Source organism: Balaenoptera acutorostrata, chromosome 4 (genome assembly GCF_949987535.1).
Source record: "Balaenoptera acutorostrata chromosome 4, mBalAcu1.1, whole genome shotgun sequence".
In the NCBI taxonomy this organism is placed as follows: Eukaryota; Metazoa; Chordata; class Mammalia; order Artiodactyla; family Balaenopteridae; genus Balaenoptera; species Balaenoptera acutorostrata.
Window position 1 is genome coordinate 133,920,488 of NC_080067.1, and position 27,750 is coordinate 133,948,237.

The window sequence follows — 27,750 nt, forward strand, 5'->3', positions numbered from 1 at the left end:
AAGAGGAAGATACTAGAAACGTCTTTGCCGAGGGAATTCCTGAAGAACTTCCTCTGGTTTTATGTGTCAGGGTATCTGAGGATGCTTGCTTGTGTGGTAGTCTTGAAAGGCACAGGCAACACGCCTATGGCAACACTCTTCTAGGGACTTTGAAAATGTTATGAGTGAGAGGGAACAAATGCTTTGCTTGGACCTTGACAGTGAAGGTGGCAGTTGCTGACCTGAAGCTGGACCGGGTGCATAGGGAGGGAGGAGGTGTCTCCCTGGAGCAGGTGTGGTTACTTCAGTTCCTGAAGTTAGATTAACTTGCCACGAGGGGGAAAGCATGACCGTTTTGGAGTTCACCAAGTATGTATGAGGACCATGTGTCAGCTTTGCTATTTCCTTACCGATTTGAAATAAATGTATTCCAATAACTTTAAGAGCAGTTTGAAAGTAAACTCCCAAGCGGTAATTTGGGGCCCTACGTGGGGTCTCAATTAGACAGAATCTGGGCTCTCTACTTATTTGCTACAGGATATAACCTGAGATCTGCATTTTCTCCAGTAATTGACAGCTGGGGATGGCTCTTGCAGGTAAAGGAGGGAGCTGTAAATAGATCCCTCAAGGAAAAATATTTTAACTAGGAAATAGAGCCTTCTGTGGCCAGTCCCCGCATGTGTCACAGGAAGGTACATCAGGCCTTGGGTCTCCAGGCCCTGCGTGACAAGGAAATCACTTACTGAATAATATTTTTTCTTGGTCTTGTCCACACACTTGCCCTGCAGGCAGATCCTCCCTTTTCCACATGGTGTCCCTTCCACGGCTGGCAGCTTCTTGGTCAGACACACCATCTGGCCCTGGCGCACCACGGCGCACCAGAGGCGGGCGCACACGTCCATCCCGGGACACACCGAGTACTCGGGCCCGAAGGTCAGGTTGCACTGCTGACTGGCATCGTAGGTCTGTCCCGGGAGTTCCTCGGGGCCCAGGAGCTGCTTGCGTGGCAGGTCTAGCAAACAGTTACCTAAAAGAATAAGCAAGATTGACCACTGTTCTGTGTTTTCTGTTTCAAACCTTGAAAATTATGGATCTGAAAACGCAAGACTCCAGCTGGTGCTGAAACACGATGCATCTACAGATCTGCAGTGTGATGCCCTGGGGAGGGCACTCCCTGTGCACGCGGCTGTTTGCCTCTGTGAGCTCACCAGCGCCCACTAGGATTTCCCATGGATGATGTGTTCTGGGGTATACATAGTGATGGGCAGTGGTTTGATTAAATAAAATTACTTCATAATAATTAGCTGTGAAAATAGTCATTGCGCTGAGGTACTAACAGAAACTGGGATGGACCTAGAGGAAATAAGATAGTGGGTATAATAACAATAACAACAGCAACAATAATAATGAATAGGTGTTTACAACTTTGAGAAACAGAGTTTGTCCTTGTACCCTTTCTATGTCCCTTTCTCCACTTCCAACTACCCCATTCTTACTTCTTCTTCATGCACCCATCCCCCATCCATGTCACCTTTCCATTAATTCCATAAGTAATAAACAAGTGGATGCCTCATTCATTCCCGCACTCACTCAACCAACATCTGCTTAACGCCTACAATGTTCTAGCAAACATACTAGATATTAGGGATACAGAAAAATGACCCAGATCCGCCCCTAAAGGTCTCCCAATAAACTGAAGGAAATAAAGTCTTTCTTTTAGACTGAAAGAATTTTAATAAAGAGCTTTCAAGCATCACATATCAGGAGCAGTGGGAGAAGAAAAGAAAATACCTTTGATAACTTGGGGCTAGGCCCATTTTTTTACTCTTTGCATCCCTTTTCTCCCCTTTGTATTAGTTATTGAATGCAGTTGGTATTTGTTGGGTCTTTGGAGTGTGTCTGTCACAAACAAGTTGGTGCTCTCAGTACATAGTGATGTGGGGATTATAAAGGGATTAGGGGGGTCAGTAGAAGCTGACATAGTGCAAATTCAGAAGCGGAAATGTGCCTCACCTTCCCCAAAAAGCTTCCCTAAGAAATCCCTTCCCAGTGAGTTAACTCCTTCAACTTCCTCTCTTCTTACAGGAGCTTACATATTGCCCATCAGTTCTGGTGTTTTTCTGTTCACTTGATTTTAAGATTTACACACTGATTATTAACAATACTAAAAATAATATTTGTTACACACTTAACACTTATCAGTTCTTTAAATGGTTTACGGCTTATTCAATCTTTACGAGAACTCTATGAAGCAGATTCTTTCACTGTTTTATTTTGCAGATAAGGAAACTGAGGAATATAAAGATGTATCAGTTACCCAAGGTCCCACAGCTGTTAGGGTTTTATGCTCAGAGGCCCATCCTGCCTCTGCTTAGCATGTGGATAGATTGCTTATTTTATTGCTAAAGGGCAGGCATGTGTTGGGATCCTTTAAATGGTAGCTAATGGTAGAAACAGTTGATCTAAAGTTTAATTCTGGCAAAACACTAAATGGCTGAGTGTTCTTGGCCAAATTAGTTAACCGCTCTCTAATTTATTTTTAAGATCTGTGAAATGTTTCTCTCCTCACTGTGACACTGGAATGGTAAAATTAGCTCACAGAGCTATAAGGGGGGACCAGAAAAATATAAAACAATCATATTGGTACTATGCCCAACATATTTAACAACATTTCAGATGTATTCAAGTCATTCTTTTTATTCAACAAAGGAAAACCATGTTTAAATCCTACTTTCCACTGAGAAATGGAATATTCAGCACATTTTAAGTATACTGCAAATGTTTTTACAACTACACTCAAGTTTCTTCAAAGCGAATACCTTGAAATTTGTCAATCTGTGATGGAGGCATTATATGAAAATGAATAAAGAGCAAAGTTCCTACTTAACTTCTGAGCCAGAACGTTTGAAGAGGTAAAGCTTCTTAAGGCAAGCCAGAAAAAGCATTAAAAATCAGTATCCAGCCAAAGAGAACTTGGGGAGAAAAACATCAAGTTAAAAGAAAAACATCAACAGCAAGTCAATAGGAAGGAATGATAGTAAAACCTCACTAAGCTTTGTTTAGAAGATAAAGTGAGATGAGGCCCTTTGGAACTCCGGAAAAAGCATTATCTTCCTTGCTGCATAAAAAAGAGCTTGTGTAAACCAGGGAATGCTTAGCGGATTGCTGATGGTAGAAGACTGTCAACAGATCTCTGAAGCAGCAAGAATGCTTTCCAGTTCTCCAAAAGTGCTGTTTGAAGAAACTTTTCTTTTTTTTTTAAATGTTACTGAAAAGCACAGACTGTAAGACTGGGTAACTAAATATTAGCTGGGAAGTCTTTAACATGTTGTGGGTGCATGTGGCATGGGTCGATCTCGTTTCTCCCAAGCTGAAATAACTCAGCACCTCTCCATGGATATGCGGTCACTGATATCTTCTCTACCTCCCTGATGATGTATGATGTGTGAAAAGAAACGTACAATGCAATTTGGAATCGGCTTATGACAAAGGAGGCTTCAAGATGTGACCTCTCTTTATGAAGCTCAATACCAAAGTATAAGTTTTAAAAATGTATAACATAGTTACTTGGCTATTAAAAAAAAGATATCTTAGCTCTATGGTTTTCCCTTAGAGGTCATTTGGAGATGAACTTTTCTTGCTTAAAATAAAATGATTTATTCAGATTTGCTATTCATTTATTACTTTAATGCTCTCAACATTAGGGTTTGTTGCTGCATTAGTTTCTGTTAACAGTGAAATCTACAGTCTATCCATTTCATCTATATGTTGAATTATGTCCTTTGGCAATAAAATAGGTACAGACAGTGCTACCAAAGGGCAGACTTGTGCCAAGGGACAACCATAAAAAAATCAATATAAAGCCTGATTTCGAATCTCACGATATGAAATATTTAAGATTTAAGTAATAGTGGATTGGATATACACTTTTCATCTAAAAAATATGTACAATTTGGGGGAGGGGTGAGAGAGGAAATTGATCAGTCTTTTAGTGTCTTTTATATTGACCTCTAAAAGTGTCCAATCTATTGTTGACTTTTCTTAATCTGTTTTACTTTTATTCTCAACCATATCTTCACATATTTAAAAATTTATCTTAGCCTGAAATCCTATCTGGGCTTTGCTGCTGACATTTTGTCTGTTTATTCTGTTCCACAAAATTGCCAAGTTCTTTTTCCTTTTCTCTCCTCTTTTTTCTCTCCCTCCCTCCTTTCCTTCCTTCCTTCCTTTTGTTTTAACATTCTGCATATATAGATGGATAGTTTCTAAAAGAAAGACAATGGAAATGTGTGCACATCACATATTTGTTTTCACCATCCATGTTAAGTTAAATGCTAAGTTAACTGTTAAGTTATAAGTAAAGTAGAAAATTTAAAAAGTAAGAGCCAGTGATTTGAGATGGACAAATAAAGGAAAGAAAGTGGTAGTCTCTCCATAGCCACAAAGTACACTTGGGGTGATGGAAGGTATGCCATGCTTCCAGGAAATGGAGCGGAAAAATCTTTGGTTTTTTATATCTGACTTCTAGCACTGTTTGTCTTTCATATTAACGATTAATGAAACTTATCAGATGAAGGTTGGTTGTTCTTTATTCTTCTCATTCCCCCGCCCCACCCCGTTTCTAGCACTGTAGTTATTTCTGTCTTCTCTTCCTTTTTTAATACACACACACTGAAAATAAGAATTGGCCCAAACAGGGAATCCCCTGGTGGTCCAGTGGTTAAGATTCTGTGATTCCACTGCCAGGGGCCGGGTTCGATCCCTGGTCAGGGAACTAAGATCCCGCAAGCTGCATGGCGTGGCAAAAAAAAAAAAGAATTGGTCCAAATATCCTTGGCCTAGGAACAATCAATTAATATTCCTAATGAAACTCATTCAAAGAAGGCTCACAACACTGCAGAGTTTCTTCTTTTATCATCATCTCCCTGATCTTGCAGCTCTTCTTTGAGGTCTTTATTTGCATGTTTAAAAGAGTCACTGATGCATTATGGGTTCAGTGACAAATAAACTAACTTGGGCAATGACAAAGGCACAGACAGTGGTTGCTGACCAAAGCAATTCAAGGGATCTGTTTGTGGTACACTGTTTAGCAGATGTCATGCCAAGGAAATTCGATTAAAAATTCTCTGTGTTAAAGGATGAAGCATAGCTTTTTAAACATATGGGTCACTGTGGACTGAAAGTACATGTTTTACTTGCAGACCATGTTAAAGAACATATTTATTGTGAAAATAAACAGACTACCATCATGGGCTTTGAATTTTATGAGTAGGGCCTTAAAAACTGAATGTTCAGATCTTATTACTAGCTTCACTGTATACACTTAACAAAGGATTCAGAGAACTGGTTTTCTAATACCATTTTCTCTCCAAAGTTCTGTGTTCAGTAAGTGGCTGTAAACTTAGCTCTTTAAATATGAATTTTTCAAAGCTGTCTATAGATTTTCCTTAGCAGCCTGTGTCTTCTTGAGCTGTGTCTGCTTAGGCAGTGGTCCTACTTATCACCTGGCACTGTGAACTGAGGGATCCAGCAGACAGGGCTGTTGTTTTTGGCTTCATGGTTATTAAGCATTTGAGAAAAGAAATTTAAGAACCTGCTTTTGCTGAACAGTTTCTCTGCCACTGCTTACCTTTATTTTTGAGGATCATACTCCTAGCCAGCTTGCCTAGAGCTAACTCGTATAAACACTGCAGGAAGTCTACAAGTATCTTGGCCAGGCTGGGTTGGAGGAGGTGGTCTCCATAAGATATGGCTTCTTCCTTTCTGAATCACAAATCTGCAGGCCCAGTTATTTTAGAGTGTGAACACTGACTTTTCAACCATAACCTAATTGCTGCATATTTCTTGTTGGAACTAAATCGGGAAACACTCAATATTAGGAAATTTAAATTTGGCAGCGGTAGAGTGCTACACATGTCTGGCTACTTATGGCTAATAATTTTAAAAACAAATGAAATGATTCAAATTTAATTGCACTCTAAGACATCATTTCTCCAGCATTGCCGGAGGTGGGAACAAGACAGATAAGCTATTACATAAATGGATTCTCTAGGTAATGTAGTCTTCAGACACCACCTGAAAATTGTATCAATTTTGTGAGACTATCTACCTAAAAACATCAATAGCTTTGCTGCCTTTTATATGAGTGTCCTAATTTAACCTTCCTAAGTAACAGAAAATCACTTCTTTTCTGAGTATCGATTACTGTATCCTGCTGAAATCTTGAGGGATTTCAGCAGGATACAATAATGGGGTAAGAGGGTTTCTGACCTTCTGGAATATGGTGCCAGAACACTGTGCTTTTACTGTTTCAGGGCCACATTTTACCGCTCTTCTGGTTTCTCTTTTATTGTCAAATGATTTTACTTCTTTCTCTCAGCTTACCTGTCTGGCATGCCCTATGCACCCAAATGACTATTTTATTTTATTTTTTGCTCTAAATAGTTAGTGGCCTAGAAAATTAGAACAGAAAAATAGTAGAACTATTTCTACCACATATGAATGAATGGGCTCTGCTTGCAAATGTGAGTAGCTCCCTACCAGTAAATTGAAAAGGTTTGATGATATGATATCAGCTTAGTCTTCTCACAAAGATGTATGTTTGTTTGCTTTTTCGTTTGTTTTTCCATCGTCTTGGGCTTTGACTGTCCCCTTGGTTCTCACCTAAGCTCTGGAGTTGGAATGTCAGAACTGCCACCATCTGAAAATCCTGTTGATTAGTTCCTATTGTCATACTTTGGCTTTAACTGACTTAAGTCAGTTTTTGGTTGCAATCTAAACGTTATTAAATTATTTAAATTCAAGTGTAAATGACAGTGCTACAGAGAGTATTGTAGCTTCAGTTCTGTATCTGTTTTGAAATGAATATAATTGAACTTTGCCACTGTGTCACAGCCACAGTGCCTTTCTTAGATTCTCATCATTCTGAAATTACTTTACTCACTATAGGCTACTGATAAAATTGAAGTTTTTGGTGGGATGGGGCAGTTAAAACACAAGACTGCCTAACCAGCACATTCAAAAGTGAGAGAGCCTAGGCGTGATGAAATGAATGAATGAATGAATATATTATGAGAATTTCCTGTCCAACAAATGCTGGTAACTGAATTTATTTATTTATTTAACATATAAATGGGGAATTCAAATGTGATTTCCTCAGTGCAAATGAATAAGATCTATTTCTAGCAAAAGTATGGTTTTGGTTGTTATCTACCATGAGATCCTTTGGAGTAGACACAGAAAGATGTATAAAATTTGTTGTAAGATTTTAAAAAATCTGAGTGTAGATTCTTTTAAATACAGAAATAATGTTTAAAAAATGAAAACAATACTGGGAGCATCTTTACTGCATGGAAAGTAAAATCATGAATTCCACAAACATGAAATAAATGAATCATTCCAGAAATATGGCAATAGGAACAAAATTCTGCACAGCATTGTAATTAGCTGACCTAATACTTACAGAGGGAAAAAAAAGTTGGTCCCATTTTAGCCATAAGTATTTGCTGCCTTAGCAACTAAATCTGTTCATTTAGTGATTCAAAGTTTAGCTCAACCTTTTGGAATGAGTAATGTGTGATTTTGAAATGAAATATTAATGTTATTCCATTTTTAGGAAACTTGAAAAAAAACAGTAAAAGTAATATTAAGAGTGGAAACTAAGATTCCACCCAAAAGGAACGTTATTAGATATGGACTTGATCAATGTAGGTAGGCAGATAATTAGGTAAGCATTCACTCCAGGACTATATCAGCATTTAATCAGCATTTTAAACTGGGCTAACTAAACAGAAAATTACCACTTTATTATTTGTCTAGGAAAAACCGAATACACTGATTCTTGATATTGTTTCTGAATCGTGAAGATATTAGGCCATCCTTTCAACTAACAAAGAACATTTATTTTGTATTAAGGGAAATTTTAAAGCAAGATGGGTGTAGATTGTTTTCAGGAATAGGAAATGTAAGTAGTTGAGAGTAGCTAAAGCATTACCAGTTCACCATTAACATAGCAAAAATGAGTTTATGAACATTTTGGCTACAAGATAGCAAAGAACTGTGTAGTGGAATTTCTTTTTGTCTGAAAAGAACTGAATTTATTAATTGTTGTGTAATTATGTAGCCAAAGCTCAAGATGGCCAACTCACTAAGAAATTACAAAAATTTCAAGCCATAAACTTTGTGGAACAAGGAAAAACAGTTATTACCGATTCTGTTTATCTAACTTTGAACCATACATCATGAGATAAAATTGTGAACAATTATCATGATCAAGAATTTCTGTCACATTCACTTCAACCACCAGTTTTAGAAAGAGACATGTTTTAAGAGAAAAAAAAAAAAAAGGAATGAGATGTCCATTTCTGTAATATGAGAAACTTGAACTCTGTGGTCTCTGAAGATCTCTTCCAACTCTACCTCATCTCTTCTCCTGTGTTTCTAATATTTTAAGGTAACAAGGAATGCTAGGAAATTAGCAACAGCTTGTTTCAAAGATTACTTAAGGGTCAGAATTTATTATTTCTAAAACTGTGACTTCCTTAGTATTTTTATATAATTTACAGCACTAATCCTAGATTTACAGAACTTAACAAAATGTGCTGTGCTCTTGAACTGTACTTAGGGGATAAAGCCAAGGATTTTCTTTTGAAGTTCTTAAACTGTTTTCTCAGCATTCAGAATGATTTTCTATTCCTGTTCTGCAGTTTTCACTCCACTTTCAGGAAAACAGGCTGTCAGGATGAAACCAAACTTTTTAGTGAATGCAAATCTAAAGAGCTTCCATTCTTGGTTTTATGTTGCCATAAAGAGAATCTGACAGAACTGTCACCTACATTTTAACCACACCCCTCTAATAAGAATGTAGCAAATAATGCTGTGAGTCATATTAATAGCAGGGAAACAAGATTATCTGCCAATGTTCTCACAGTAAGCTAGTGGTGAAAGAGGGAATAAAAGCCAGGCTTTCAGGGCACTGGCTAGGCATTCTGTGTGGTCTCCCACATTGCTTCTCTTTGAACTTTGCAATTCAAAAGCAAAAATACCATAGCTATAATGCCACCGAGGACGTTGGCATTACACACCAATGGACAGTCCCCTCGTTCCTTTTTCTGACACTGTCTAAGCAACCATTGTCTTAGAGGGTAAGGTGAACATCACGAGGATATAATGAAGTACAGTTTGCAATAATTCCAAGTTTTGTTGCTGAGCCTATGAAACTATACATACCATGGCCATCATCCAGGAATTCTGTGATGGTGGTTGAGGTGCATTTGGACCAGGGCTTGGATGCATCGATGCTGGTTAGGATGGAAGACATTAAGCGCTTATCTTCTGTGGAACCGAAATTTTCTTCACAGAATTTGGAATCGTCATGGGAGAGGCCAAGTAGATGTCCTAAAGGACAGAACAAATGAAGTGCAAATAATGAGTGATTTTTGCATTTCTACTTTTCCGTGGCAATTATACTAGCACTTGACTTTTTTCCTCCCAATTGTATATGAGTTTATTTTAACTGCCTTTTCACACAGAGGCTGGACCCCCGGGTAAATTAAAGCTGCATGTAGTTAAGAGTGGTCACTTCTGGTGAATATTTAGAGGAAAACTGAAAAATTACACTAGAGTAGATGTTCCTATAATCCACCTGGATCACACATGCTCAAGGATATATAGAAACAGGCCTTATTTAGAATCTAAAATTTGCAAGGCAACTGTGGGATTATGTCATAGCCGTCACTACATATTATTTTGAATGCTTGTCTAATTTTCCATCTTCTCTGATCAACTATAAGCCGCAGGAGATCAGAGAGAATCTCCCTGCCTCCCCCCGCCATCCACTGTTGAAAAAAATCTGTATTTAACTCAATGTTCTGCAAGTTACGAACACTTAATAGATGGTATTTGAATGTCAGTGACTTCTATTTTCTTGGCCAAGTAAATAGGTAGCCATAAAAGAGATGACTAGAGGAGAAAAAATAAAGAAGATTTCAAGTAAATTTCTGTTTCCATGCATATGTAAGCTTGCTTCACTCCTATTTCTTTTAGTTATTTAGTGAGTTGTGAATGTATACTAGTCCCACAAGTAAATGGTATATTTTGAAGATATACCCACTTACACTTAAGAAATGTCTAAAGCACCAAGATGCCCATTACAGAGTGTTAGCGCTTAGAGAGAAAACAAATACTGAGAAGGTAAGTGATTGTCCAAAACTACTCAGGTGGTGTTTGTGCTTAAGTCTACGAAACACGCTCTCTGTACCCCCACGCTGCCGTTCCCATTCTATCAAGCTAGGTGTTATTTCACAGAGTACATACCTCATTCTTATAATCTGACTAAAGTTTTTTGATTACATAAGACTAATTTTCACATAGTCTAAAGGTATAATGCATTCTCCAATCAATTTAAAATATTGTTGAAAAAAATCCAGGACAACAGCTTGGAGAGACTCTAAAAGGTAGACAAGTCATCCTAGTAGTGTTTTTTGCAAAGCTTTATAGAATCATACACAAACCACCAAAAAAAAAAAAATGTGGAAAATACCACAGAAATGTGATTACTGCATTCCCCTTGGGTTCTGGAATGCCAACGGCAGGAACTTTGTCCATTCCGCCAAGAAAAAGTCCAGTGAGCAACAGTAAAACCCAACAGAGATGAAATTTTTTATGCCAAATTCCAACTACTTTTGGCCAACTTGTTAAATCACTAACACCTCATAACAAAATTGTCCACAAGCAGCTGGTTGATGTTGTGGTTGAAACTAAGTGGCCAGGGCTCAGTGACCTTCTAAGGTTCCACATTTTGATGCTATTTATGCAGTTATTTACTTCAGTAGCATTTACTAGGCTAGTCAGTTTTCTGTGGGAAACCCTCTCACCACCACTCACTTTCTATTTGGTCAGCAGCATAAACGCGCATCATAATCTGTAAAGTATCTTCCAAATAACATGCAAAAGAAGACTGGAAAGAACTCGTCCAATTTTTGGGTGGTATGTTGAGTTTTTCACCGCACTCACAGAAAAATAAAACCTTTCATTCATGTCCTATTCAAAACTGTTAGAAGTTACTTAGTATATATCAAACACTGTTGAGAATGTAGAATGTTTATCAGCTAACACTGTGGGATTAGTGCGGAAGTTTCATACTTGAGTTTTTTCCCCCCTGGCATAGAAGAGAAAGGGAAAGTGGCCTAAGGGGACCTCTATAATATGAATCCAGGTTTTCTACTTTAAAAAACGTGATCTTTGCACTCTATTTCATAAGATATTTATATTTATTTAATGGAGTAATAGTCTTTTCCTCCAAATGTATCTAAATAAATAGCACTTTTTATATGCCTTTGTGTTACTGCATCAAGAGATATTCCCTTCATTTGGAGGCTAAATTTTAGATTTCTGATTTAAATACCAGCCAGGTGGTAAACACCACATTCGCTTTGAGGGACCTGGGACCTCCATTTTTTTCTTTTATACAGAATGGTGAAGCCTATAATGTTAAATATCAATTATCTAAGCAAAGCAATTTATTTTAAGATATTTTGGTCTCTTTTAATGAATCTTTTGGCATGCTCTCTGGCCCCTAAATTGCTAATTTATCAATGTAATTTACTTGTTGCTGAAGATACATATAAGAAATGCTTAGACGGCCATCAGAAAAGATTGCCATTCTGGGCATGAACACATCTCAGTTCCACTTTAGCAAGAGCTGAAACGAGATGTGAATTTTGTAAGATCTCCAAGAGTCAGTCAGAAAGGGACTGCTTGAGGGTCAGCTGAGAGAGACAGACTCCTTGGAGGGAGGATGAATGTTCTGTTTTCCATGAAGAAAGCTTGTCAGCTGGCTGGGAGAGGTATGCTCTCCCAAGGACAATGAGAGTCATGGGCAATGTGAAGAACGTTTAGGCACCCAAAGAAACAGGCAGCCAGTGTCACAGGAGCTGGAACCAGGGCACAGCAAGAGAGACCCATGTGATTTCCCTTCAGGAGCCGAAGAGGAATTGAAATGGAAGAACAATGTGAGGGATGTCTGGAAGCTCTTCTGGAGAGACGTGACAGGCATACTAAAGGCTGTGAGCACCCAAAGAAATGGCATTTTCAAATGTGATTCCCCCAATCATTAAGCTAGGACACCTAACGTCAGTCTGAAATCTGCCAATATCTTTGAACCCTGAAATGACAAGATACATATAAAAGCATACGTTATTTTCAAGGGACACTTACATTAGAGATCACACACTATGATATTCAAAGCTTATTAACAGAGAAAAATCTGGAATCTAGGAAATTTCAAATGTAATGTCACAGCTAACAACACATTTTAAGGAAATGTTGTGAAGAGCTTAATCAGAATTTATCACCATGTCACTGATCGCCTAGGAGTGACTTTTCCAGTGAGAGACTGTTCCTAAATCATCTACAGAAATGTTTAAGGATTAGAGATTAAGCATTTCTCCCACAAGCAGCCTTGGGCAGGATTAGTGCAGCTGAGATTTAAACACGTGTGCCCCAGGGAATAAAACAATGTTGGAGAAAATATTGACAACTCCTAAAATAACGTATGGTTTTTTAATCAAAATGTATTTTATGATGAGTTTTTAGAGCAATGCAGACCAGAGTTAGTTGAGGGGTGAAGTCTTGGAGGAGTCAGGGCGATGGGTTCCAGAAAGCCACAGAGAAAGGCGATTCTTTCCCTTGAAAGACAGAGGAGATACTTCTTTCTGTACTCCAGGTATAGGAAAAGAGTGAGGAGGGTTCAAGGCAATTTGGAAGGGTAAAGGAAGAGATGTGAGGAAGTTCAACCAAGCTACCTTAGTAAAATAGGATGTGAAAAGGCCTAGTGAGAGGACAGGGCTGATATGCATTAAGGACCACAATCCAAGGTCTGGGTTTAAAGCAGAGGTCCCAAAGACTCGCTGCAAGGAAGCATGAGCATTTGTATTTGGAACCATTTGTAATCAGTAGACATGCAAAAGATTGAAGAGCGGTTTGTTGGCCTTAATGAAGTTAGGCAATCTTATTTACAATACTGTCTTTCTTAGTGAATCTTTAATTCTTGACTCCTGTTATTGGAAGCCACTTCTCACCTAAAGTCCCGACAGAGTTAAGGACCAAACACAGTTATGTAGTGGGTGAGTTTGTTAATGGCATTTGTATTCACACACTAAATTTTTTTAAAAAGTATTACAGAAGTCAGAGTAAAATTTACAGAGTAATGCAGGGGTCCAATTCAGTATTTTCCCAAGTGATGCAGCCTCCAGAACTGTGTCTTGCTGTTTGAAATCATTAGTAAAACCCAAGGTGTAAATTAAGCGGGCTTCTGTATAAAATACTGACCTATTCTTTTTTTTTTTTTTAATTTTTTTTAACATCTTTATTGGAGTATAATTGCTTTACAACGGTGTGTTAGTTTCTGCTTTATAACAAAGTGAATCAGCTATACATATACACATATATTAATAGATATTAAATCATGTCATAAATACAACAGTCCTGCTGAGTGCCCATCACACAAAATAACCTCAGGAAGGAGTTTATTTGAATTATGCTAAGGAAATGAGTTTCATGGTAAATTACATTAAAGCAAAGTCTGTAGGGTAAGAGTCTGAGTTATAGTGTTAGTTCAGAAATAGCAATAAGTCACTTGATAATTTTTCTAGGACAGTAATCGTCTTTTAAAATTGGTAAATGGGTGACATTTCATTAAATAAATTTCATCTTGGACATTCACAATGTAGATTTAAAAAGCATCTTGTCTCCTTAAATTCACAAGTGAATCTGGTGTTCTAAAATCTGAGATAATGGACACCCGGGTAAAGACACATTACTTTAAAGGAAAATGTTGGTTCAGCTTCTTATTCAACTCAGTTATTACCGTACAACTAGGGATGACTTATAACATTAACCTCAGGAGGGAAACTGGGTTGTTTTTCTAAACTTTGGTCTGTAAATTAAACAGAATTTCAAGCTCTTGTCTCCTGACCCCAAACTGACCAACAGACAAGGGGACACAACACCACATCTTTAAAAAATGTCACAAGAAGCTCTGTCATGTGTTTACTTAAGAAAGCACTGCTCGGATGAAGCATCTGTTTCTTAATGACGTGATGTTTTTATTTTTACCTAATTTTCCAGCTAAGATTATTGAGGTGCAGGAAGGTCTTGCTAGGGGTTGAAAAGAGAGTCAAAAGCTCACATGGGATCAGAATCTAGACTCCTTGGTGAAGGAAACCAGGAGCTCCAATAATTGGATCCTGTGTGTCTATTCAAACGCAAATCCTTGTGTAGCAGTGATAAAACTCTTAAACTTCCCTTTCAAAACATTAAACATAAATGCTAAACGTTATATCAATGATGTAATTTAGAAGGAAGAAAACAATTTTTTTTCACCTTATAAATAGCTGTGTCAATAACCTTTTGAATCAAATTCAGGATTATCTCCTTCAAAAGGAACACTAGCAAACCATCATAGGATAGTGTCCAAATCTCGGGCTCTAGAGCCAGATGAACCGGGTTCAAATTTTCCCCAAGCAGTATACTAGTTGATGACCTTAGACCGGTTTAGAAACTTCTCTGTGTATCAGCGTCCCCTCTTGGGTGACTCATTAATAGTACATACCTCATGGGATTTTGTGAGGCTTAAAGGATATAAAAGATGCAAAGTGTTTAGAATACGTGCTTGACAAATATAACTACCCCGTGATTGTTAGTTAACTTCATTGTTCCCACTAATATCTTGGTTTTGCTATAACTTTACTTATGGGTATTCTAGTCTTTGGTAGTTTTTGATAAATTTTGATATTACTAGACACTCTTGATTTGTGAGAGAAGGTGAAATTTTCTATTCATAAGATGAAAAATCACTCATTAAGTGTGTGATATATTTATTTTATGCCACCTTCAACTTGTTGGCTTTCCACACACGTGACAGACAATCTACAGGCCTCCCCTAGAGAAATACGAATTGGGATTTGATTTAAAAACAAACCGACTGATACTAAACGCTAAATCTTTCAATGCTGCCTCCGGACATGGAGCAAAGACCTATTCCCACCTTTCATCTGGGGGCCAAGAAAGACACAGTGTGGCATTGCTCCAAACTGGACAGAAAAAAACGCTCAGTTCATGCTGATTAAAGCTATGGGTTTGAGGGTAAATACCAAGTTTAAACCTAGCTTCCTTTTACCTCACATCTCACAGCCAGTCCTGACATCTGATTCTGTGCACTTGGCTTTGGTGTATGGTGTTTCCAGGGCCTCTGCAGCTTTTCAAAACATGGCCTCGTTTAATCTAATCATCGGTGGGAGCAGAGTCACATGCAGATCAACATAACCAGAGAACCGCAGAGAATCACTCCAACTGCAGCAAAACATATGCAGCCATACTGTTGTGTCTCGACCACTTCCTAAGCCTCCAGCTGAATACTTGGCCCTGACACTTTACCTGATTTTAGCTTAGGAAGCATTTTGGAGACTTTCATGGTGGAGAGATTCACTTAGCACATTTTATAATTAACTACTCTAAGGTTAAGCTTCGGCCTATTTGCAAATTATGGATTTCATTAGTCTAAATAAAATCAGATTGCTCCCCCTAGCACATTAGAAGCTGGCCTAACATCAGTAAAATTATTATGCTGGAGAACCATGTGTGCAGCAGGTGAAATCTTTATTATTGAAAGCTGATAATAAAAGTTTGACAAGTTAAAAATATAAACTCCAAATGTAAACTTACATTCACTTGAAACTTGCTACAGTTCACATTTGGATTGTAAAACGGCTATAACCACATTCTTACCTCCACCCAAGGTCCAGGGATGGGGACTGAGTTCTTGATAGTTTAAAACGACTTTCTTAAACGTCCTAACAATTTACTCAGTGTTGACATGCCCCTAACATAGCAAGATGGCAGGCAGTTTGTTACTGTCTAGGCAGAGTCTAGACGCATCAAACTCTATTTTCCAGAAGCCTGTATTGACATCAGTTGACAACGCATCTCCAGAATCTAGCTCTTTTTTTGGAAAGAACTAGCAGGAAAAGAGAAGTGTTCCCATTTACACGTGGCACATGAAGAGTCACTTTTCAGAACTGTTCATTTAAGTCACTTCATCATGACTTTAACATCATGGATAGAAAAGGTACAAGATAAGGACTCCAGGCTTGCCTCTGTTTATTGACATTTTACATAATTCTCAATGTAGGGGCATTTTTTGATGAAGGGAGTAAAAGAAAAAAAAGCTTTTTCTTCAACTGTAATGACTTTGTATTTTAAACCGCTATGTACAGAAAGAGGAAGCAGTGAGTGGGACATTCCATGTGAAACGGAATTTAAATCGGTTAATAGAAGTATTAATCAAATATATCATTTCACTTCTTATAGAAGAAATAAAGTAGAAAGATCTTGGGAACAGCCTGGAAATTTTCTCCACAGCTTATGTTTTGAGCACAGGAACGTATTTACACCGTATGCATGAAGCAAATTGCTCATTTTGGAATGGACTGAAGCGAATTCAAAACACTCTGGCAAAACCGAGGTTTCACAACGTCATTTTATTACCATATGTAGCCTGGATATATAACCTCCAAATTTGGAAAGTAGTAAATGTCTAATAAAAGGGAAGGGAGGAAATTACATAAGAAGAACAGAGTAGAATTAGAATCCAGAGCATAGTTAATTCAAGCTGATGGCTTCAAGCAACCATCTAAAAATAAAGCGCTGGGAACAGAATAGCGAGCTGCACTACCCAAAATCACACTGGCTGCAGAGGCAAAGCTCTGTAATTGTATACAGATGATTAGGAAATATTTTGTAAGGTTATCTTCTCTACAATTTTTAAGGCTTATACTTTATAACACATGTTCGCAATATTTAGGCGAAAAGTGAAATTAAAGAAAAATAAAGCAATTAGAAAACAAAGTGAATGAAAGCCAGATCCCTTTATGAAAGGGAAATTAAATCCATATCCCCCTATTCCCAGACCTTAAATTTCTCAGGTTAGGGCACATGTAATGCAAAAAGGGAAATTAAGTAGGCACTGTTTGATTGGAGAATGAATTACAGAGAATTCTAAAGAAGTAAATAGAAATGATCCAAACAAGAAATTAAAGGGAACACAGAGCATAGTCAGACATCAAAGATTTAGGTATGATTTTTTTGCATAGAAACCCACATTTCTCCCACGTTGTTCTCTTATAAAACTATGTCCACTATTCTTGTATTATTAAGAAAAGTTCTTATTGTACATATACAGTTTTAATAAAATGTTCTCATTAGCAACTGGCTTCCTACCTCTCTGACTGCTGCCTGCCTGCATAACCTCTTGGTTTAGGAACTCAGGAGGGCTGGGAGAGATGATGCTGGAAGGTTCTTCATTCCAGTCCAGTTGCCTTGGGGATCAATGCAGCCTCAAAGAAGCTGCATTTACTGCCACGGTGGTTCCTTTACAAAGAAACCAGAGGCTGTCAATGTGTAAAAATGGATCAGTAGAGGATTGAAGGAAGAAACAGCCCTTCCTTCATGGAATCTGTAATCTCTTTTTCACAAGGTCAGGATTTAGGGCTCATGATCTTATGGGCGGTTGATGCCACAATTCCACTCTGTTGCTTCTTTCTTTCTTCTTTTTTTTTTTTATTGGAGTAAAATTGCTTTACAATGTTGTGTTAGTTTCTGCCGTACAATGAAGTGAATCAGCTCTATGTATACCTATATCCCCTCCCTCTTGGACCTCCCTCCTCCCAAATTCCCCGCCCCCCCCCCACATCTAGGTCATCACAGAGCACCGAGCTGAGCTCCCTGTGCCATCCAGCAGGTTCCCACGAGCTAGCTATTTCACACGTGGTAGTGTATTTATGTCAAACCTAATCTCCTAATTCATACAACCCTCCCCTTCCCCACCTGTGTCCACATGTCTGTTCTCTACATCTATGTCTCTATCCCTGCCCTGCAAATAGGTTCATCTGTACCATTTTTCTAGATTCCACACATACGCGTTAATATATGATATTTGTTTTTCTCTTTCTGGCTTACTTCACTCTATATGACAGACTCTAGGTCCATCCACATCTCTACAAATGACCCAATTTTGTTCCTTTTCATGGCTGAGTAATATTCCATTGTATATATGTACCACGTCTTCTTTATGCATTCATATATTGTTGGACACTTAGGTTGTTTCCATGTCCTGGCTATTATAAATAATGCTGCAATGAACATGGGGGTACATGTGTCATTTTTGACCCACCTCCTAGAGTAATGAAAATAAAAACAAAAATAAACAAATGGGACTTAATTAAACTTAAAAGCTTTTGCACAGCAAAGGAAACCATAAACAAGACGAAAAGACAACCCTCAGAATGGGAGAAAATATTTGCAAATGAATCAACGGACAAAGGATTAATCTCCAAAACATACAAACAGGTCATGGAGCTCAATATCAAAAAAACAAACAACCCAATTAAAAAATGAGCAGAAGACCTAGTAAACATTTCCCCAAAGAAGACATATAGATGGCCAAGAGGCACATGAGAAGATGCTCAACATCCCTAATCATTAGAGAAATGCAAATCAAAACTACAATGAGGTATCACCTCACACCAGTCAGAATGGCCATTACAAACAGCAAATGCTGGAGGGGGTGTGGAGAAAAGGAAACCCTTTTGTACCATTGGTGGGAATGCAAATTGATACAGCCACTATGGAAAACAGTATGGAGGTTCCTTAAACAACTAAAAATAGAACTACCATACGACCCAGCAATCCCACTCCTGGGCATATACCCTGAGAAAACCATAATTCAAAAAGTCATGTACCCCAATGTTCACTGCAGCACTGTTGCTTATTTCTCATCATTCCTCTACTCAGTGTGAGACGAACCAGCCTCTACCTACCCAGGGCTGAGAACTTTTCTTACGGAACTTCTCTCGCTCTGAATAATGGTGATTAATTACTGGTGTACTTTTTAAATCGTCTCTGCGTCACTACAATGCTCTTGAGTATTTGAACTAATTCTTCTTAGCTTTGCTGCAAAATCAGAATATTGCCTTGGGTGGCTCTTGTGTTTCTCCCACTTATTCGTGCACATACAGAGATATGTAATAAATATCAATGAAGGATCAATGTTAGGCTGTATTTTTTATCAGTGAGTTTAATAGGCATGAATGAGAGATAGGTGAAGACATAATCCCAGCCCCAAAGCTCAAATGGCATTTGTGTTTTAAAAACACTTTCAGACATACCAGGTCTTCTCGTGCAGCCATGCCTCATTCATTATTATTAGTTCACTTACTAGGGAAGAAATGGAGACTCATTTTCTGAATCTCTTTCCTGAGATAAAAGAGAACATGGAGACAGAGCTGGGATTCCATCTTGAAGCTAAAGATGCTCAATTAATAAAGTATTAAATTGAATTGTTATCAGTGATGCTATTGGACAGTTATTTACATTAAGATGTTATGTTTGTGTTTTTTTGCTTAGGTGGTAAGAAGAGTGTCAGTTAAGAGAATTAAGATCATGATTAATACATATGAACTGGAATTTAAGTACTGATTTCTATTTTACTGCTCCGATATACTGACTGATACAGTTACACTTTTGATGTGAAGTTATTTTAAGTCCCAAAAGAAAACATAGCAGCCAAAAATCAACACATTGTGAAATGTTCTTTGCCTACTAAAATTATGGGAAAAAAGTTTTAATTTCTATTTTAAAATTATGGTTTTAGCTTAAGAAAACAATCTGCTTAATAAAATACAGCAAAAAAGTACAATAATTATCAAGCCATACTTTGCCTCCAAAAAGATAATGCTAAAAGGTGACACATTAAAAAGTAAATTAACTAGTTAATTAAAAAGAGAAGCAGAAGTGTATATGGATATAAATAACAGCTGGTATCTGTAACTTACCCAACTTGGTCCCTGAAATAATTCAATGAAATAGGCATTATTACGCCTATATTTCAGATATGAAAACTGAAGCTTAGAGAGTTTAAATAATCAGACCAGCGTGACACAGGTAGAAAGTACTTTAGCAAGAACTGAGCCCAGATGCGTATAATTCTAACATTTAATCCTAAGTACTAAATTAACTTCTTATGTACCTAGTAGTTAGTTCAATTATTAGGAAACACATATTCCTAATTGCTGGGATATTTTTCCTATTTAACTCAGTCCTAAATTTCTAGTTTTAGGATTTAGATGAGTTTCTTAATGTCACCAGGTAAGTGACATTTTAAAACCAACCCTGGTAACAGGTTTTGTTTCATTTGCTTTGCTGTTAAAAACAAGACAGGAATGTTGTCCATAAGCTATTGATTACCTTTTCCAGGAGCTGTTATCCCTTACAGTGGAATAAAACCTGACGAATTTCTGTGTAAACTGATTAGCCCTGGATGAATCAATAGAGTCACTTCTAAGGCAAACATCTCTGCATTCCATTGTCAACTGTGACAAATTTTGTCTGAGTCCTTTATGGATGCTTCAAAAGACAGTAGCACTAGCGAATTTCTCTTAAACTTTTAAATGGCACTGACATAAAGGAAATATCTACTGTGTATGCCTGACTTTGTTTTCCTTCCATCTTACTAGTTAACCCTAAAAGTACAAATATAAACAAGTGTAATCCCCAATGCTGCATCTGAACCAGGAGAAATCTGGAATTAATTGCCAAGTATTTTGGTTCCTGTTGCAGCTGTTACAAGTGTTTGATTTGGCCAGGGAAGAGAAAAGACACTGCATACCAATTTCGTGAGCCACGGTGAAGGCTGCATGGAGACCATCATCTTCAATCACAGCACAGCTGCGTTCGGGAGAACATATGGTCCCAACGTCTGCCATTCCCAGGGTGTCACATGAATGATGACCACATAAATCCTGCCCGGGAGAAAGAAAGAAATCATTAAAATCAATTTACATCCAGAAGGAGCCACCTTGTAGAGTCACTTGCTCGCTCCAAATGTCAACACTGGGATATGTTTATGGCATCACCTGCTCAGCTCTGGAAACCTTCCAAAGACAAACTAATAGCGTTGACTCTTCTAAGCTTCTCTGGGTCCCAGAAGTACAGAAGGGACTCAATTACGTTTTAAAAGATGTCATAAGATTGTGGCTTGTCCATTACAATAGCAGTCGCAGCCTTAACAAAGCTGTACTGTGTATATGCAGGCATATATGCCATGGATCACTTTCACATATAGTCACGCTTAGGAAAGCCTTAATATTCTGACCTAAATTCCTGCTAAATTTATCAGAAGCCAAGCCTAATAATTTGTTTTCCACCACAGGGGCAAATTGCAATCACCTATTTATGGCAGAATATAAATTTCTCAGTAATTTGGGTAAGAAACTAAATTTTAATCTATAAGGGTAATTCCTCAAAAGATCACCTCTTAATTGCCAAATCGAGTTGTAATTTCATAGGTTGTGTCTTCAGAAATGTATACACTCTTTCCCACAGTGTTTAATGTAGTGTTTTTCAACCTGATCAATTCTCAGAAAATATATGTAATATACTGTATTTATATAAATGAGCATACGTGTTTTTCTGGAGAGAAATTGCATAGCTTTTAAGAGATTCTCAAAGGGGAACATGATCCCACCTCGCAAATGGTTAATATGATCAAATTAGATGAAAGAGACATCAACAAGACAATTTTAAATTATGAAGCATAAAGAGAAGTTATAAGCCAAATTTTTTGACATGATAGATTTGTAATGATAAACTTTCCATTAAATGCTATTTGAGTATTAATGGACATTAGACTTTCTTGTATTTGACTCCTGTTTTCAATGAAAATTAATTGACAGTATATATATTTCTATCCAAAGCAAAAGCCATAAATGAATAACTGCAGAAGAATTTTTTAAAAATATTAATTACTGTGAAAGATGACTATTTACTAGTTGAAATAAGTGTTCTCTCTGTTGCAGTTATTATCTTTGTATCTCCAACTACCACATTGCCTGACTTATAATAGGAGCTCAACAAACATTTGCTTAATTGAGGTGAATTCTGACATATAGTCAGATGCAATGTAGACCTCACATAATTTTATTTTTTTATTTTTTACTTATTTTTTTTGATGACATGGAGCTAATATTTTTATTCTCCCAGGACAAAGAGAAAAGATGGTTATCCTATACAGATTTTTGCCTTACTGAACATTGTCACATACCTTTAATATGCTGTATGCTAGCAAGACCTCAGCAGACTCCAGGAAGCCAGCACGAGATATTACTACTACATAACTAATGCCGCCTACTCAATGTCAACATACTCTTCTAACTTTTCTCTGCATAAAAAGCTGCCTAAGAGTCCAGTTAAGGTGAATAATATTTAAAAGGTATACGCTACGATCTCCCTAGTACATTTTCAGGTCCTTATTGTGTTCCGTATATTATGAGATCCCAGCTGGGATGAATTGCACTGTGGCCGCCATATTATTATAGCTGCAGACAGTAGAAATCTCAGCCAAGTAGCCTTGGTGAATCCAGTCACCAAACCAACAATAGCCTCCCAATGTCTCCTGGGTATCCTCATACGTCATCCCATGGGATCTCAAATTACAGCTGTTGAGAACAAATTAGTAGTTTTTAAAATTGAAATTGGAACACACTTTTGCATAACAATCAGTCTTTGAGATAATTATATAGTACAATACATGTTTTAATCCATTTTTCCCCCAGTCATTTTAGTAGCTTTAAGACCAAAGGCCCAGGTCATGGTGTAAGTGAACTGCTGGACACTGTGGGTTATTTCTGCGCATGCATATTTTTTTAAAACCGAGTTTTATGTTTATCTTCATAATTTGGGGTTCAAATAACAAAACCGAAGAATTGTTTCCCCTTCTTACTCCTTACTTCATTAATAAGCTCGGATGAACAGCCACAGCTAATGGAAATGGCCCTCTTGTTCTCAATAGAGTTTAATGTGGATTCTTAATCTCTCTCTGTTTACTGCTAATCAATTGCTCATTAGAGCCCATCAAACCTCCTTGTCATCCTTGAATTGCATTAAATGCATTTGGCCCTTTGCCACAGAAATTTGTACATGTGACAAAATAATGAACAGAAGCAGTTATTTTTTTAATCACACTGATTAAACCCTTGACTGCATAGCCACAGACTATATTTCTGTAACTGTAATTATGTAAACTGGCAACCTTTCCACTTCACTCATGCAATTTCAAACCGTGGCAGCTCAGTTATGGTTTCTTCCTCAAGATATACAACGAATGCCTGTATTTCTTTGGGATGCAATGTTCACTCCATTGCATTAAACTCAACTTGTGCATCAAATTATTAAGAATACAGCACATCACATCCATGTCTATTTTCTGATGGTGATTTATAACAACATTTACAGGTGCAAACCTTATTTGAAGTTTATAGAATTTTTTTTTTTTTAATTCAGAGAAAGAGGAAGGACACCATTGGGGCAATAGCATCTATCTATCTGTCTGTCTGTCTGTCTCTCCGTCTGTCCACCCATCCATCTATCTTCCAAATCTGGAAGCAGGGGATACTAAAGAAATGTAAATCACGTACAGTAGCCACATAAGAGGCAAACAAAATAAAAGGGCTGTCAAGAATTTTTCTGCTGGGCTTCCCTGGTGGCGCAGTGGTTGAGAATCTGCTTGCTAATGCAGGAAACACGGGTTCGAGCCCTGGTCTGGGAAGATCCCACATGCCGCGGAGCAACTAGGCCCGTGAGCCACAACTACTGAGCCTGCGCGTCTGGAGCCTGTGCTCCGCGACAAGAGAGGCCACAATAGTGAGAGGCCCGCGCACCGCGATGAAGAGTGGCCCCCACTTGCCACAACTGGAGAAAGCCCTAGCACAAAAAACAAAAAAAACAAAAAAACGAAGACCCAACATAGCAATCAATCAATCAATCAATAAAGAAATCTTAAAAAAAAAAAAAAAAAAAAAAGTTGCTTAAGAATTTTTCTGCTTAGTCAGTGTAAATCTGAAGGGAAGTTATATCTCTGTTATGTTAAAGATGGTTCTTTTTATGCAGGATTGATATCTTATCATGATGTTGAGATCATGTAGACAACAATGAAATGGAAGATTTAATAAAATGTAAGGGTTGCAAGAGCATGCAGAGATTTAACTGGTGGGTTTGTGGTGTGGTCCTGGCCAGAAGCCAGGACTGGGACTGTATCTAAAATAGAGCCGAGACAGTCAGCAAGCCCAACGAAGACTTGACAGGGAGGTCACTGACACGGTGACTAGGGGTGGTCATTTAGAGGATCATGAATATGGCAGTATCTGTGACTTATCGTGAAGTTTAGAAGGACTCACAGTACCACAGACCTATTCTTGTGGATGGAGTGGGGTCGGGGAGAGAGCCAGCAAAGTCTGCTACCTTGAGAAGCAGGTGCCCAGAAGCTAATACAACTTGGAAAATCCCAGTGGTCGGTACTGGGTGGGGAAAATGAACTAAGCCGATGTGGGCGTGCAAAGTGGAAGGCATAACAGGAGACGCAGGATTTCTAGTCTTGATGGGAGATTGGTCTCTCAGGCAGCATAAATGCGCTGAGGGAAGGAAGGAAATGTGAAGGCTGATGAGAGCAGATATCATCACAGCTGCGGTAATGGCAGCCAAAATGGAGGCAGGGTACTTTGTATGGGGGAATCTGGAGTTAAATAGCAGCATCTTCTATTTCTACAGATATTACCCCCTGGTAAGGACAAGCCCAGAGCTCAAGGGAAGGGCAGAGAAGAGGGTTTAGCTAGCCTCAGGTATCTACCTATCTGTCTACCAGATTCCTAGTGAAGAGGGATTAGTGACAGGAGAAATGGGGTGGTACATATTTTAGCCAGCAGTATTACACAGACATATACTTATTCATCATAATTCATATTTGTCCTGTGGATCTGATTCTTGAGGTGTCATTTGCCTTTCTGGCTACCTAAACAGCAGCCCCCAATAGCAGAAGTCTTGATTTGGTCCTCAGCAGAAACTACATTAATAGGGTCTGTTAGGCCAATCATGACAATGACCCATGTTCTGCAGTCTCTGTCCATGCTTCTGGATACAACTAGGTAGCACAAAAAAACATGGAGCTCTGCTGGATTAGGGACCAAGGGATCCAGGTACACTTATTCCTAAAACAATTATTGTGTGTCCACAACCTGCCAGACACTGTGTGAAGTGCTGACAGCGTGGTGAATAAATACAATAAGATCTGATTTTGACCCTTAAGAAACATCATGATCTAGTGAGCAAAACAAGACATTTCAAGAAGGAAGCAGATTGAACAGATTGCTGAGGGAGTTCAGAAGAGGAATTGCCAAGCTCTCCTTGGGGGAATCAATAAAGGTGTTTCAAAGGAGCTCACTGGATCTTGAGGGATGAAAAGGAGTCTGATAGTGTTAGAGGAAGGGTATTCAAAAAAAGGAAAGACTCGTGAATATATCAGGGGTGGGAAAAGGCAGGGTCTGTTTTGGAAATGACAACATGTTTCTTGTGGCTGGAGTACAGGATAGACCTGGTGGAGGATGAACAAGGGAAGCTGGAAAGGTAGTCTGGGCCCCGAGTTCCAAGATAGGGAACTTATCCTGGTAAATATGAGATAAGAAGAAGAGAAAGGAAAGATGGAGCACATTGGAGATTGAGGGGAATAGATGCTCAGAAGAGTGGTTTTGGAGAATGGAGATGGAAGCTGACTAGAGATAGTGATGCTTTAAATTCAACTCTATTAATTAGAATCATTGTGTGAATTGTTTATATGCTTTGAGACTACTTTCCTTCATCAATAGCATTAGGAATTTGGACCAGGTGGTTTATGGGTTTGTTCCAGCTACACATATGTTGAGATTAAGGGAAAACACTTCAATTTATAGATGGAGAAATTAAAGCTCAGGGGTCATTAGTGTCCAAAATCAGAAGCTTGAGACTGGTGGAGCTGCAATTCAAACCTATATCTAAACACTCCAATTCCTGAACTTACTTCACCAAGGTGCTGTTAAATCATCACCTGTGTTTCCCCCGACATTACTCTTATCTTTTACATTCATAATCTCTACTTGGGCAAGCAAATTCCTTTGTTGTAACAAATAACACAGTCTTTCTCTCTGTGGTATATCTGGTGAAACTCAATAATCTAGAGGCACAGTAAAATACAAAATGCACTGAGAAAGAGATTCCAGAAAGCAAGAAACTGGAAGTGATGGATAAGAAACCTGGTGACATCATTAACTTGCCTGTCTCTCACCTGCCGCATCAGATCAGTCACTGTAAGTCACTGACTCCATCTACCAAATGTCTCATGTAGGTGTCCTCTCTTTCTTGTTCCTTCCTGCCTGGACTATCACCTAAGGCTTCTAAATGGTCTTTTCATCTCCTGTGACTTCCCTACCTATATGCTGCAGTCAATTACCTTTTAGAGCCCAGATCTTATAGGATTCCTCCATTCCTGCAAAACTTAAAAGGCACGCCAGCCTCAGCCTGGCATTTAAAACCTTGCACAATGCAACCCAGGCTTCCTTGTCAGCTTTAACTGCACCTTCATGATCCATTTTGTCCACTATTTCCTGCATATCTCCCCAACTTTTTGGGCCCAAACTTTAGCCCAAATATTCCTCCTGCTAGAAAGGATTAATTTACTCACATCCACTTCTTTCTAACACTTATTGACTCGACCCCTGCCTCTCTATTTCTAATGCCACTGCTTTAGTTTAGACCATCTAGGGTCTCTCCTTGAAGATTACCGAAATAGTCTGTAAAGGCTCCCGCAGGCTCTAGCCCAACTACTTAGGCCAGAAGGCTCATTCAAGAACACACCTCTGATCACTGCTGTTTTCCTTCTGATGCTCTTTCCATAGACTCCCACTGAATTTAATTTACAATTTAAAATCTTTATGCTACCGACTGAATCGTGTTCCCTGCCACTGTCTAAATTCATGTATTGAAGCCTTAATCCCCAATGTGACTATATTTGGAGATTGGGTCTATCAGGAGGTAATTAAGGTTAAATTAAATCATAACGATGGGGCCCTGATCTAATAGGATCAGTGTCCTTTTAAGAAGAGATGCCAGAAAACGCTCTCTTACCCCTGCCCCCTCAAACACACCATGTAAGCACAAAGTGAGAAGGTAACAGTCTACAAGCCAGGAAGAGAGTTCTCACCAGAAACCAAATAGGCTGAAACCTAGATCTTGAACTTCCCAGCCTCCAGAGTTGAGAAAGTAAGTTTCTGTTGTCTATGGAGTTTTGCGATGGTAGCCCAAGAAGACTAATACACATGGCATAGAATTTCTTCTATAAGCTGGTTGTTATCATCTTCTCTAGACTAATCTATCACCCTTCCACTCTCAGACTGTCTGTCCTATCATACCTAAACCCCTATATTTCCCAGAATTACCATGCTGCCTCTGGGTCACTGCACTATTAGTTTGGTGTGTCTGCAATGCCTATTTCCTCCTTATAGATCTGGTTAATTCTCCTCTTTCTTCCAAATTGAACTCAGATGGGTTAGGCTACCTTCTAATGTACTTCCATGACATTTAATGACCACATTTATTACAAAAGTCATCACACTGTATAACAATTATTCATTTCCTTGTCTGTTTCCTAGAATAGGTTCTTCAGAAAGGGGCTACTTTTCAAACCTCTTCATCCCTCTTTGCCTATGAGAAATATATTGAATGTTTGAATAAATTTGCTGTAATATTTTTATTTTAGAGACCAGTAGACAGGACGAACTTCCCTCTCAGCCATCTGTCAGCTGTTACTCTGAGAAGTTTATCTCTGTTTCTCTTTGTATGAATGTCCTTATCTGT

General features: G+C 38.3%; 1 protein-coding gene across 1 annotated transcript in view; it reads right to left on the reverse strand.

Moving 5' to 3' along the window:
* Positions 1-27,750, reverse strand: part of ADAMTS5 (ADAM metallopeptidase with thrombospondin type 1 motif 5) — a 49,519-nt gene that overhangs the window by 15,825 nt on the left and 5,944 nt on the right. The window contains exons 2-4 of the mRNA XM_007164270.2: positions 20,702-20,834; positions 9,208-9,375; positions 723-1,006 (exon numbers count right to left, since the gene is read on the reverse strand). Coding sequence (XP_007164332.2) covers positions 723-1,006; positions 9,208-9,375; positions 20,702-20,834 — 585 coding nt within the window. The remainder of the gene's footprint in view (positions 1-722; positions 1,007-9,207; positions 9,376-20,701; positions 20,835-27,750) is intronic.